General features: G+C 41.9%; 1 protein-coding gene across 2 annotated transcripts in view; it reads left to right on the top strand.

Moving 5' to 3' along the window:
* HPSE2 (heparanase 2 (inactive)) overlaps positions 1-13,892 on the top strand; it is a 690,397-nt gene that overhangs the window by 664,309 nt on the left and 12,196 nt on the right. For both annotated transcript variants that reach the window (XM_069567227.1, XM_069567226.1), the window contains one exon: positions 5,427-5,573. In XM_069567227.1, the coding sequence (XP_069423328.1) occupies positions 5,427-5,573 (147 nt within the window). The remainder of the gene's footprint in view (positions 1-5,426; positions 5,574-13,892) is intronic.

The raw sequence follows: 13,892 nt of genomic DNA, 5'->3' as shown, positions 1-13,892 counted from the left end.
CACCACATTGGCCAAAAGAAAGGGATACGGCAGAGTGCTTAAGAATTTTGCATTCACCAGCATAAAACCATTCATTGTATTCAATATTCTCTCTCCATCACCAGATCTCCTGTACTTTCTATGGGAAGTCTTTCCAGAACCTCTCCAGGGAAACTGCTTCGGCCAGTTCCATCCCTCCTCCCTATTAAAAAAAAAACAACAACTTTATTAATCTATGTCACCAATGACCTTAGATTACTAGGGTGAAGGTCTTTTTGTTCTTATTAGAGAAGAAAGCCCCCGGTAGACACACTGAGCTAGCTGAGGATGAGCTGGCTGAGTCTACAGATCTCCTCCATGTCAGTGGGTGTCCGGTGCCTTAGATAGATGCGCACAAGGATAGAAGTGTCTCTGCCCTTTCTCTGTAGGAAGCCGCATTCCCTGTCTGAGCCTCCTCACCCTCCACAACATTATCAGGAAGCACTGCTGATCCACTTGGTTTATTTGTAGCCAAAGAGACCAAGGTCACAAAAACGCCCAGAGCGGGCATGTTAGCTTCATGCGGTTCAGTCTTGACCAGTACTCCAAAAATACATATCCTTGGTCAAAACAGGGGACTGATGAGAAAGTATTGATAGAATAACCCAAAAAAAGTTCTTTTAAAATAGCTCCTGCGCTCAAGTATATGTTGAACATTTGCTATGTGCCAAGCCTCTTGCCAATTATTTGCATTAGTATAATCGTATTAAATTCCAAAGGTTCTACAGTATCGCATGTATATACAAACAGCAACATTAATAATATAAAGAATTTTACATTTGGAAAGAACCCTTAGAGGTCTTTGGCCTGTTGTCCTGTATAACACAGAAAGTCCCTTTATAGTCTCCCTGACAGTCATGAACCTCTACTTGAATACCTCACTGCTTCTCATGCCATCTCTTACATTGTGGGTCTTTTATGACTGATTTACGATAACTGAGTCAGATACTCATAGCAACACTAGCAGGTGCTTTTCTGCTTTCTGTTCTAGAGCCAACAAATTAGGACCTGGAAGCACAGCAGTTCTCACCCTAAGGCTTCTTACTCAGAGAACAAACAGGTTTTGACTAGGAAACAGTCTTTTTATAAACCATTCTGCTAACACAATGTATGTATCTGGGGAGGAGCTGAGATCCTTAGCCAAGTTTAGAACCAATTGGAGCCTGGTGGATACTGAAGAAAAATTGGGTCTTTTGGGGTTCAAGTTTGTTTATTGTTGGCAAAGCACGACTTCCTGTTTTTCAGAAGAAGTTTTTTTTTAAAGACTCATAAAAAGGTTCCTGAGGCTTCTTGGACATCAAATGGCTCTTACAAAACAATATTTTGATGAGTTAAGTGTAAATGAATCAAAAACATGTGGATTAAATTTCCCTTAAAATACACAGGGGCTTTGAAATTGGGAAAAAGATGTTTGGCAAAACATGGCCTGACTTACCGAACCCAAAAACTTTGAATTAGATTTGGAGAAAATGGACCAACCCAGTTTTCAAATACGTAGACTTTCACTGGAAATGGACCTGGATTTCAAAGCATCATCCTCCCTTCCCTTTCCTAGTCTCCCAGCTTCACTGAAAATATTTCTAGAATAGGGACTGTTTTTCATCTATAAGTCAAGAGGCACCTCCCAATATGACACCCCTCACCTCTTATATCCATGATATTCTGATTCCAGCCCCCATCCTGACTCACTTCCTCCTCCTCCCATGGCAACACAGAGATGTCAGGCCGCAAAAGAACAGCCGGAAAGATGAACTCCAGATACAGGCCTTTTCTGCTAGTGAAAAAATCTCACTGTGAATGAGACAATGGAGCAAGACAGATGTTCTACCAGAAAGAAAGGGGCACTAAGAGAACCAAAAGCCACCCGGACTTGACATCAGAAGGTCAGCAGTTGCCTCCAGGCCACACCTTCAATAAGACCCCATTTTCTTAGCGAGCAGATACTCCTCCAAAATTATTTTTCTGTCAGCAGAGAATGGACATTTTTCAGGAATCTGGATTCTCAACATAGTACTTTCAGGTTGGTGCTGCATTCCCCAGCCAAGAATGTGTCTTCACAGCCAAAAGGCCTCTGCTTAATGTCCTTGCCCACCAGCAAAAAGGACTGACAGGGGGGTCTTCAGTGTCAGGCCCTCCCTGAGGAGGCTCCATGAGCCCTATGGGAGCCTCCGCAAGTTGGTGTCTGAGCTGGCTTTCCGTGCTGGTCTGTCTCCCCCAGGGAACTATGGAAATGGAAATCAGACCACTGCCAAGCAGCTTGAAAAGACAGCTTTCCTGAAGCAATGCTGTGATTTCAGGTCTCCCTCCCACCCACCACTTCCCCACATCCTGCCCTTCTCCTCTGCGGTCTCCAACGGCTCATTCTGCCCTAACTCTGCAGAGGAGAAACTCATAAACGCAAGCACACAGCTCTCCCCTCCTGGGCTGCTGGCCTTTCAGAATTTTGTCTGGTGATAGTTAGCAGAAGAGTTTACCACAGTCTGTGAAAATTGGTACCCTTGCATGCCTATTTTTGCTCACACTTTGAAGCCTAGAGTACCTGTAGTTAATGGCGTCTTCTTCGGTTTTGCACACAACTTAAAGCCCACCAATAGAAATAGATGGTGTTTTTTTAATGACGGTGGTAACAGCTTCCCTGATAGCTCAGTTAGTAAAGAATCCACCTGCAATGCAGGAGACCCTGGTTCAATTCCTGGGTCGAGAAGATGCGCTGGTGAAGAGATAGGCTACCCGCTCCAGTATTCTTGGGCTTCCCTCGTGGCTCAGCTGGTAAAGAATCTGCCCGCAATGTAGGAGACCTGGGTTCTATCTTTGGGTTGGGAAGATCCTGTGGAGAAGGGAGAGGCTACCCACTGCAGTATTCTGGCCTGGAGAATTCCATGGACTATGTAGTTGCAAAGAGTTGGATACAATGTGACTTTCACTTTCAGTAATGATAAATGCTGACATCAGCTAGCAGCATCTTTCTTTAGGTCTCTAATGATACAAGTCCACACAACATAAATTGGCATTCTCTTCTGATTGAGCTAATTTGGCTCCAAAAGTTGGTTCACATGCTTCAAGGGATTGAGAAGAAGGACCAGAGGAGAAAGGACTAAATAGAAGGGTCGTTTAATAATTTATCACTTAATAATTTTTCAGAATATCAGTGCAGGCATACAAAAAGCCTTGAATGCAATAATGTACCCTCCTACAGATGCAAGAAAAATCATCAGACACACAGCCAAAAGGATATACATTGGGAATTAATCACATAATCTTAACGGATTACTCTAGGCAAGTGGATCCCAAACCAAACTCATCTGCCAAATATACTGAGATTTTTTAAAAATATCGATTCTCAGACACAATCACAAATGGATTAAATAATGGAATGAGCCCTGGAAACTGTATTTTTTTAAATCTAAGTTATTGTGTTAACCTGCTGTTGGTCACTCAACTCTTAATTAGCAGCTTTAGAGGCATAGATGAGTGACTCAGAGGCTGAGGTGCGCTCTTTCTGCAGAGACTGATATTTTCCTCTGGGCTCAGTTGACTTCGAGTTTCTTGGAACCCCTCCTTTGAAGGCAGGACCAGGCCATTTTTTCTGCTTTCTCTCATTAACCCATCCAGAGGGGGCCCTAAGGGACCCCTTAGAAACAAAGTCCTTTTTCCTACAAGAGAGAAGGAAATCACTGCAATCTTGTTGATAATGCTAGTGGCTGTTGCATACAAGCATGTAGTTCTCTCAGGCTTCTGAATGTCCTTTACTGGTTTGAAAGGATTCCGAAACAGTGAATACTTTTATAATCATGGAGTAGATAAAACAGCAAAAGGAGAAATCAAAAAGGTTAATAAATTTGACTGCCTAAACGTTTTTAATTTTTATACATCAGAGTACAATGTAAACAAACTGAATTAGTCAAAGAAAACTGGGGGAAATTTTTCGATATACCTGAAAACAAAGGATCACTATCTTTAATAAATAAATAGTTTTTAAAAATCAATAGAAAAACAGGCAAAGGGCATGAACAATCAGTTTACAAAAAAAGAAATGAAATGGCAAAGAGGCAAATAAGAAAAATACTGTGCCTCAGTGTGAATTTTTTTAAAATACAAATTAATACAACATTGAAATCCCATTATCACCTCTTGGGTTTGAGAGGTGATATTTTAAACCTTAAACTGTAACCTTTTAAAAGGTTATTATTAATATCTGATGTTCTTAGGGATATGTGGAAATGGGTACTCTCACACATAGGTGATCAGAGCAAATTGATGCAAGCTTTCTAGATAATATCAGTATTATCAAAATGTATTAGTCAGGATAGGCGAGGTTATACTGTGATAACGAAGGAACTGCGAATCTCCATGGCTTTCACTAAGAAAACGTATTTCTCTTTCATACTGCTCATCTGTCATGGCTCAGATGTAGCTCTGCTCCATATCATCCTCATTCCAGATCAAGAGAGCAGCCTTAATCAAGAACATTGTCAGACTTCTGGCATAGGGAAAAGAGACATAGCAAAATACGGACTAAAGCCTCTGCCCAGAGGTTTTAACACGTCTATCCACATTGCATTGACCAACACCAGTCATGTGATCACTCTAGGCTCAACAGAGCAGGGACAAAAGGAGGAGCCCCACTGAGAATGAAGCAGCAGATTTGATGAGGAATCATGCACTGCCTCCCCTTTGACCAAGTGTTTGCAACTTCCGGTACTTTATCTATCTGAAATAATCATGATGTCCAAAAAGTTTATGTAAATAAAGTCCTTCATCACATAATTTATAATAGCAAAAAAATTAAAAACAACTATGTCCCCAAAGGAGGAGGCTAGTTAAATAAATTTCTGCAAATGAAGAACTTAGCATTCTTTTATAAGTAGAAGAATAAATAATACAATAACATGGCAGCATGTTGAAGATGTTCATGAACTAAAAAACAAATGCTAACAATGTGATCCCAATTATGTAAAAACTGAGAAGTATATATGCATGTGTCAAAGAACTCAGTAAATATTTGTCAAATTATTAAACTAAAAATACTGGAAGGTTGTCAACCAAAATGTTATCATATCTTAAAACACTTGGATTGTGGGGGACTTTTCTTTTTCTTCTCTGTGTTTCTCTATATTTTGCCTTTTTTTCCCAGTCAGCCTTCCATATTCAGAAAAAGATAGTTTATTTTCTAAAATCATTGTAATATATTTAAGCAAAAGCAAAAGGCATATGGTGGGAACTGGGTATCTTCCTTGCAGGAAACCACTGTAAGAAGGCCTTTCTGTCTTTCAAAGTCCAGGATGGCCAAGAATCATGAAGTAAATGCCCTTTCCTGGGGTAGTCCTGTTCTGTGCAGCCCATAAATGATTTAGAAGCATCTAACAGACCACTATTTCCATCTCTCCCTCTCTCTCTCTGGATATCAGCCACAACTATGTTCGAGGGTCCATTACGCTTTTTATCATCAACTTGCACCGATCAAGAAAGAAAATCAAACTGGCCGGGACTCTCAGGGACAAGCTCGTGCACCAGTATCTGCTGCAGCCCTATGGACAGGAGGGCCTGAAGTCCAAGTAAGTCCCAGCCCAGAAACAGCTTAGGAGGGAGTGCCATAGGAGCTGGATGTGGAGGGAGTTGGATGGCTGCTTTGCTGAGGGCACCAAGGTTGCTGCTAATTCACCCAGGGACTGCTTACTCCCTTTAGTACCCTGGACAAGCCCTTCCCAGCCCCTCTAGGCTTGGGGTCCCCAACAATAAACTCAAATGATGGACTAAATATATCTCAACAAGGGCATTCTTGGTATCTGGACTATGCATTATGCCAGATGATCACATTTCAAGCTATTTAGAATCCCACTAAATGTTAATAGTGCCCTCAGTCATGTAACAACCAGAAAGAGTGGTAGTTAAGAACCACGTCCCTTCCAGGGGTAGCATTCCATACTACTGTAACTATTTGTCAACATCTACAAATCTTGTGAGGTAGCACACCTCCAAAGGACAGAGCACCGGACAAAAATCACAAGTTCAGAGATCAGGAGTCACTTCTAATAAATTAAAAATTTGTATTTAACTAAAAGATTTAATTGGGGATTAATTTGGATTAATATTTAATTTAATTTAAAAAATAAGTGTGAATAAAAACTTGGAGAAAGAAATAAAATACTGTAAGAAAAAAATAAAAGTCAGTTCTGCCCCAACTTTATAACTTTGGGCACTTCTCCTCTCCAGAACTGTTTCCTTATCTTTTCTGGGAGCTCTGCAGTCTCTTCAGACTCTGTAATTATATGATTCTGTGACATCTCTATTGCCCTCAGTCTCATCTAGAGACTCTGGCAACGCTGACCTCTACCAACAGAAAGCAGCCTAAGGCCACCTCATCCTGGAGGGAGGCCTCCCAGGAAGGACATGAGTGCTGTACAGACTGGGAGCGCTCCCATTCCACTTTTAATGTTTACCAAGTTTAACAAAGCTGTAAACTTGGAGCAGGTGGCTTGAACTCCCACAGCTGCCCACAACTATTCACGCTGTAATTGTTCGCCATTTCACTGCAACCTTGGTGGCTTGCATTTGGTTTCCAACTGTATGCTATGGGAACAAAACACAATCTGGGAAGTCACTTACTGAGTCTCTTTAGCCCACCCTGCATTTGTTATTTGCAGCCTGGGTTCACAGATTGGCTCTTTTTCCTGGCTGCATGTCCATTGCTCTCAAGCCTACCTATCCCAGCAGAACTCTCGAGTATTTCATCCCCTCTCTCCATTTCCCAGTAGTTCACGATTGGTGTGCTGAGTTTCTGGTCTTCATTCTAGGCAGAAGATGCTGTTCTGGTTCACTAAATAAGCTGGGCAAATCCTTTAGTCCTAATCCCTAGGCCTCAGTTTTCTCATCTGCAAAATTCAAGAGTTATATATATGGCAAAGTCCCTTCCCGCTCTAAAATTCTCATCCAGGTCTAATCTTCTGAGGCCTGTGTGCTTAACTCTTGCATTGCCATTCAGTCGTGACCTGCAAAGTCACATCCGGCAGAGAGGTGACTCCACAACAGTGATTATGATAGTTCAGGGTCCTTTAGAACCCAAGATGACTGGGAGCTGAGCCTGCCCTGTGTCCAGAAGACCACGTGTACCGCGTGGAAGAAACTAACCAAAGGCCTTAGTCTAACAGGCTAAGGTGTCAGTCCCTGCTCTGCCGCTTGCTGGCTGTATGTCCTGAGGCAAGTTCCTTGAACTCTGTGAGCCTCAGTTTCTTGAGCTGTAAAACTTTTTCCATGGAGAGGAGCAAATGAAGTCTTCTGTATAAATTTCGTGACACATAGTAAATGCTCAGTAAATACGCATTGCCTTCCTTTTCCTCACCTCAGACCTCTAGCCAGTTGGGGATGAAGAGAAGAATAACTGCTCTAAGGATGTTCTTCAAAAGTGGCATCTTCTTAGACTTTTAAGATAATATGTGGATAAGACATTTGTTAAGATTATGATAAAAAGAAATGATAAGACTTGCATCAACGCAAAACCATGCAGAAATGATGGCAGGTGGCATCATTTTCTGAGCTTGTTTCTCCATCGCCCAAGGGCACAAACCTCTAACCCTGTTTGCCCAACTCTACATCTGCCTCCAGGATTACAGCTCTGATGTTTGAACTGCCCACATCCTGGCTTCTGTCCTGCCTCTGTCTGTAAAGTGACTGAAGTGCCTCTCAGTGGCTACGGATATGCTGCTTTCCCAGTTATACTGTCTTGTAGCTCACCTTGTCCGCATATTGTTGAGGAGCTATGTAATGGCTTTATTAGATTGTCAGAGAGGGACAGGAAGAAGAGAATTTCATTCCACAGGGGTCCTGAAGAGGAATTTGGTAACACCAACTGAAATTAAATAGCAATGTCATGCAATTGTAAGAAGAGGGAGTTGGAACCAGAAAGTCTGGCTACAAACCCAGCTGCTACCATTTACCTGTGTGACCTCAGCTTGCTCACCTGTCAGATGAGGTTATTGTGAGAATCAAGTTAGAGTGTATGGGTGAAATGAAGCCTTCTACAAATAAAAATTTCACACATCCATGCATACAGATACATATATAACCACAGACACTCAATTATACCTATATTGTATTAAAGACAGTTTGGAATTGAAAGTCTACAGAACTGGATTCCAGCCCTAATCCTGCTACTGCTTCACTGTGGAACTTTGGGCCCTTCACTCCTCCAAGCAGGTTCCTCTTCCTGTGAGCTGCTGCTCATTTAATGCCTCTCTCACTCTAGAGAGGACACGTGGGGCCATCTCTGACTGCAGGCTGCCAGACAGGGACAGCTGTGTGCACGCTCAGTGCCCACATCCCGCTGTCCCGCTCAGTCACTGCTAGTGGGGGCAGGAGCCCTCGGTGGTCTGGGATGCGGGTCTCACAGGAAAGGTGCCGATTCAGTGCAGCAGGCTCTGCAGGAAAGGATGAAAGGAAATGCTAGGAAGTGATTTCAGCCTTGGTGTCTCCTTCTCTGTTGTATAAGCCTCTGGGGCCAGATTCTGTGTTCTTGGGCTGCTAATTCCTGCTGTCACCTGAAGCCATGTTAGTCCAGAGCAGGGATGGAAAGCTCTGGGAACCTGTGGCTGCCCCTGTCGGTAGCAACCAGAAAGAGGATATAAAGCAAATCAGTGTGCCAGTCAGGCTACCAGTGGGGCCTTTTGGCCTGGGGGTTTAGGAGCAGGGAGATACTGGCAAACTTTTTCAGTTAGTAGAGGACAGGGGGTAATTCTCCTTCTCTTGGAATTGCCATCAAGGCTGGAATAGTTCAGATCTTTGAAAGGGTAGTGGCATGTGAACTTGGGGAACTGGGCCGTCAGGTATTCTATAGGCAGCGCCCTTGAGGCCACTCAAAAGCCGTAGTGCAGGCATCCAGGTCCTCAGCGAAGGTTCCTGTTTCTCATCTCGGTGAGCAAACTAGTCAAGAGACCCAACACTCAAATCTCAACTCTTTAGGTAAGAGATTATTCTCACTCTGCTGCTGCTGCTGCTGCTGCTGCTGCTGCTGCTGCTGCTGCTGCTAAGTCACTTCAGTCGTGGCCAACTCTGTGCGACCCCATAGACGACAGCCCACCAGGCTCCCCCATCCCTGGGATTCTCCAGGCAAGAACACTGGAGTGGGTTGCCATTTCCTTCTCCAATGCATGAAAGTGAAAATGAAGATGCTCAGTCGTGTCGTGACCCCATGGACTGCAGCCCACCAGGCTCCTCTGTCCATGGGATTTTCCAGGCAAGAGTACTGGAGCGGGGTGCCATTGCCTTCTCATTCTAGGAACCAGATAAAAAGTGAGTGCCCTGTACCCTATGGGATAGAAGCAGGGAAACTTAGAAAACTGCAGTATGGATCAGAGAAGGGTGTTCTGTGTCTGGAGTATATATTCTCCAGGGATAGCTGAAGAAAATGGAGAGATTTGATTTAGACAAGAAAAATAAGGTAACTTGTGAGGACTTTCTCTGGATATCCAAAGGACTGCTAAGTGAAAGGAAACAGATTTGGCCTAGGATCCTCTAAAATGACAGAAAACCAGGGACTACAGTTTAAAAGAGAAAGAGCTCACCACAAAATGAGCTCATTTTTCAAAGGCTTGCCTGGTTTAACTGGGGACAGGACAGGCTTCCTTAGGAGGTAGACTATTAATCAAAGAATGAGCAACATGGCCATCTCAGGGGTGCTTTAAGATTCCTTACTCAGTGGGAGGTTGAGGTGAAAGATTACTGCTTCCCATCAAACTCTAAGATTCTATTATTCTCTTCCATTCCCCTCCCCTCAACTCCCACTTCTCTTTTGGAGCCTATAGTCTCTATGGTCACCAGGAGAGTAGCTTCTTCAAGCCATCAAAAGGCCACACAAAGAAACGATGCTATAAGAGAAAGTGGTGGTAATATCAGACCAGTTCTTTCCCAAAAAATCTCCAGCTGCAGGTCCTTCCCCTGTCGTTTTCCCTGCTTTCTCATCTTTCTGAAGGGAAGACTAGCCATAGCCATTCACACCTCAGACAGTAATCGTTCCCCCACTAGGTAAATCTAACAGCACCTTTGTGCATCTCTACCATCCCCTAGGGAATCTGCCCAATGCCTCACGTGATCACAAATCAGTGAGCATCATCCACGAGGGAATCATCTCTCCCAAGACATAAGTATCTCCAATGTCCTTCAGCAAACAGGAAGGCAACATAAAGTTGGGCCAAAGAAGGCAAGTTGTATCAAAAAACAGGAGGACTCAAACCAGGACTCTGTAACAACCTAGAGAAGTAGGATGGGGCGGGAGGTGGGGGGGAGCTTCAAGAGGGAGGGGACATACCCATACCTATGGCTGATGCATGTTGATTTGGCAGAAACCAACCCAATTCTGCAAAGCAGTTATCCTTCAATTAAAAATAAATTAATTTTTAAAAAAACAGGAGGACTCACTTTGTAGGAGAAAGTCAACCCAAGAGCAGGTGTTTGGTCAGATCCCAGCATTTCTCCCTATGTGTCATATTCAGTTCCATTTGGAGGGAGAATGATCCAAAAATTGGAAACGAAGGAAACAACTTTCATCGCGCTGGCTCTTCTATTCTGACACGCTGAGGCTAAGAAACCCGGGGTGGGATAACACTTTGAGGTGGTCTGGCTCACTCCCCTGCCCCCAGTCTGTGACTAGGACATCTGGACCAGAAGATGCCCTGTGTCTAAAGACCCCTAGGAAAGGAGTGCCCACAGTTTCAATCCTGTCTGAACATTTAATTTTATAAGAACACTGGGGCCAGCTGTGCCTGTGACTGGGACTTTATAGATAATAAACAGCACCAAGAAGCATTTTAGAGTTGAAGAAACTGAATTTTAGGGCCCTAAGTGACTTATTGAAGAGGGACGCAGCTAGCAACTGATGGAGTTAGAAAGTACCTAGCGTCCAGTTCTCCTGCGTCAACTGTGCTTTCTTCAACACTGTACTACCCCAAAGCCAAGTAGAATAAAATTATAATGATATTGACAAATATACACTATTTACAAATATATATATTTGTAAATAAATATATATACAAATATATATACATATACATTGGATAGCCAATCTCTGTCTTAACACTGAGGTCATTCCATCTTAGAATTATGAATATAGTATATTATGTATTCACGATACATTATGAGTTGTTTAGAAAAGGGTTTGGTGAGCCATCAGTTTTCTCTCCTGTAGGCTAACTCATCCCAGTTCCATTAACTTTTCTTCAAAAATCCTAACTTCAGATCTTCATCAAAAGTTCTTCTCTGAGCTGTTTTTAAGATTCCATTTCCAAGTCACAAAATTTTAGTGAAAACCATTTTTTTCTCTACTAGATGGAAGAATTCCATTCTGTTTCTCCTATGCTCTTCTCAAACAAAGATTACTGAATACCAGGAGTGACCGTACGTTGGTTTGATCTGAGGGCTCTAAAAATCACTCTCAGCATATTATATTCTGACCCAGAGCACACAGACACTGCCAGCTCCCCTAAGCCTAATGGAGCCCCTCCTCAGAGGGAAAGAAGCTGTCAGAGGAGGCTACCCAGTGAAATGAGAGTACCTATCCTCATCCACTCATCAACTTGATTGAGATCCTACTTGTGCCAGACAAAACTGTTTCTCTTCAGCACTCTAACTTGCAGCGGCTAACTGGCTAAATTCTTAATGAATGTGGTCCCATAACTAATAAGAACTAAGGAAACCCAAGTAGACAAATTAGAGGGAAAGTCTGAATGTAAAGTCTAATGTGATATTTCTTGATTGTCTTAATGCCAAGCCACGTCATCACCTGACCTTCAAGAGCTGTTTAATAGGGACATTTGAGGGGAAGGGATTAAAGTTCAGGTCTATTATTAGAAACAAGAAACTAACAGGAAGCAGGCTGTGGGTGGTGCCATGAGAGAGGTGCAGAATATTTCTGCTTTGAGGCTAATTAGTTTCATATAAAATGATTCAATTTCATACCTGCATGAGCCTCTCCTTCAGCTGCCATAATTTTTAACTGAAAGAATTTCAAGCCTCCTATTATGAACCAAGAATCTTTTTGCCTATTCTGCAAAGAAATAAACAGACATTTTTCCTTTTTTTACATACTGCTATTTTTTTCCATCTCTCTGGGATATAACTTTTGCTTTGATTTCACCCTCATTAAATCCTATATCAAAGGAAAACATTGGCATCTAACTGCATGCCTTTAGAGAGGTGTCATTTGATGTTAGCCAAACAGAGTGGTTCTGAGAATACTGAAGTAACTCCCAGGTGCTAAGACGTTAAAAATATCCTCATGTCCCTGTTGGAACAGACCACATTAAGATACTTCATCTCCAAATTCAGAGTTTGGCTAGTATTAAAAGTCCTAAGGGCTGAACTGGCCCCCGCTGGACCCACCACAGTTAACAGGAAGCATCACATTTATTTTGGGACGTGGGCAGATATGGCAAAAGGAGCTTTGGGGAAAACCTTACCTTTTAGAATTCTCACTCAGAAACAAAACACAAAGACCTGTTTTCTGGGACTGAAGGGCCATTACTCCATACATCTCAGCAGACTCAAGATGTCTAAGTGTTTAAGTACTAGACTGCAGATATTAGTTGGTACTTGGAAATTTTGAACACTGGTCGACCAAATGTACTCCCTGCAGGTTTCCATTATCTTCATTTGTCTGGGATCATTTAGTTTCTTCTTGAAATAAACCATTCTATGAAAGTTCTGCTGTTATTAAAAGATGACTTTAGAAAGGGGAATTCTGAAAGTACTCAGAGTACTTCTATAGCATCCCTGACAAAAAGCCAGTCCGTTTGTGCTTGATGAGACTCTTCATCTCATGAATTGAGCTGAAAATGAGTTGGCCCACTTTAGAACTAAACAAGTCTAATTATAGGAAAGATCCTCCTTACTTGTGGCCAAAGGTCATTTTCTTTCCATTTCTACCCTTGCTTTAGAAAAATTAAGCAGAGTAAATCTATGTCATCCTTATAACAATTTTCCAATATCTCTGCCCTTACAGTTTGAGTCTCAGCTTTTTAACCATTCCTCAATGCATGTTTCCCAATAACTACTGCCTGTTCACCTTGGAATCCATTCAGTTATAGAACCTCAGTGTGTTAGTCGCCCAGTAATGTCCAACTCTTTGCAACCCAATGAACTGTAACCCACCAGGATCCTCTGTCCATGGGATTCTCCAGGCAAGAAAACTGGAGTGGGTTGTCATTTCCTCCTCCATATAGAACCTTATCTCTTATAATTAACCGTTCAACTTTCTTACCTCATACAAGCTTAGTTGTAGTGATCTGAAAAGTAGGAAATATGAATATTTGTTATTACAATTTACCTCAGCAATGCAGAACAGTAATATTCTAAAATCTTTTCCAACTTCATAATGAATAGTATTATTATTTTAAGTTGTAGTCTTTAAGTATTAGTGAGGTTAAAATTTTTGTGTTTATTAGTATTTTATTGCTCTTGTGAATTTTCTACATCCACTTTATTTATTTTTCTATGGGCTGTTATCCACTTTATTAATGATTTGCACATTTTTCCTAATCATGTATATCATGTGTTAAAATATTTTCTTCAGCGTTTTGTTATTTTTTCCAACTATTTCATTTTTAAGGTATTATCTTGACATGCAGAAGGGTTCCCTTTTTATATAGTTAAATTTATCTTTTGCTTTGTGGTTCCTTCTGTTCCATTTATGTTTATTTATTTATATTCTTGAAATCAGAAAAACACATAGCTTTACTTTCTGTAGTTTCTTTTTTGTTTCATTTGTTATATTCATTTCTTTAATGCATTTGGAATTTGCTTTGATGTTCTGTAAGAGGTAAGGAACAGCAATAGTGCTGTTGAAGCTGAGAGTGTGTGAGGAAATCTGTTAACCTCTGCAGGGCTTC

The sequence above is a fragment of the Ovis canadensis genome, chromosome 22 (assembly GCF_042477335.2).
Source record: "Ovis canadensis isolate MfBH-ARS-UI-01 breed Bighorn chromosome 22, ARS-UI_OviCan_v2, whole genome shotgun sequence".
Lineage (NCBI taxonomy): Eukaryota > Metazoa > Chordata > Mammalia > Artiodactyla > Bovidae > Ovis > Ovis canadensis.
This window is presented reverse-complemented; position numbering and strand designations above follow the sequence as displayed.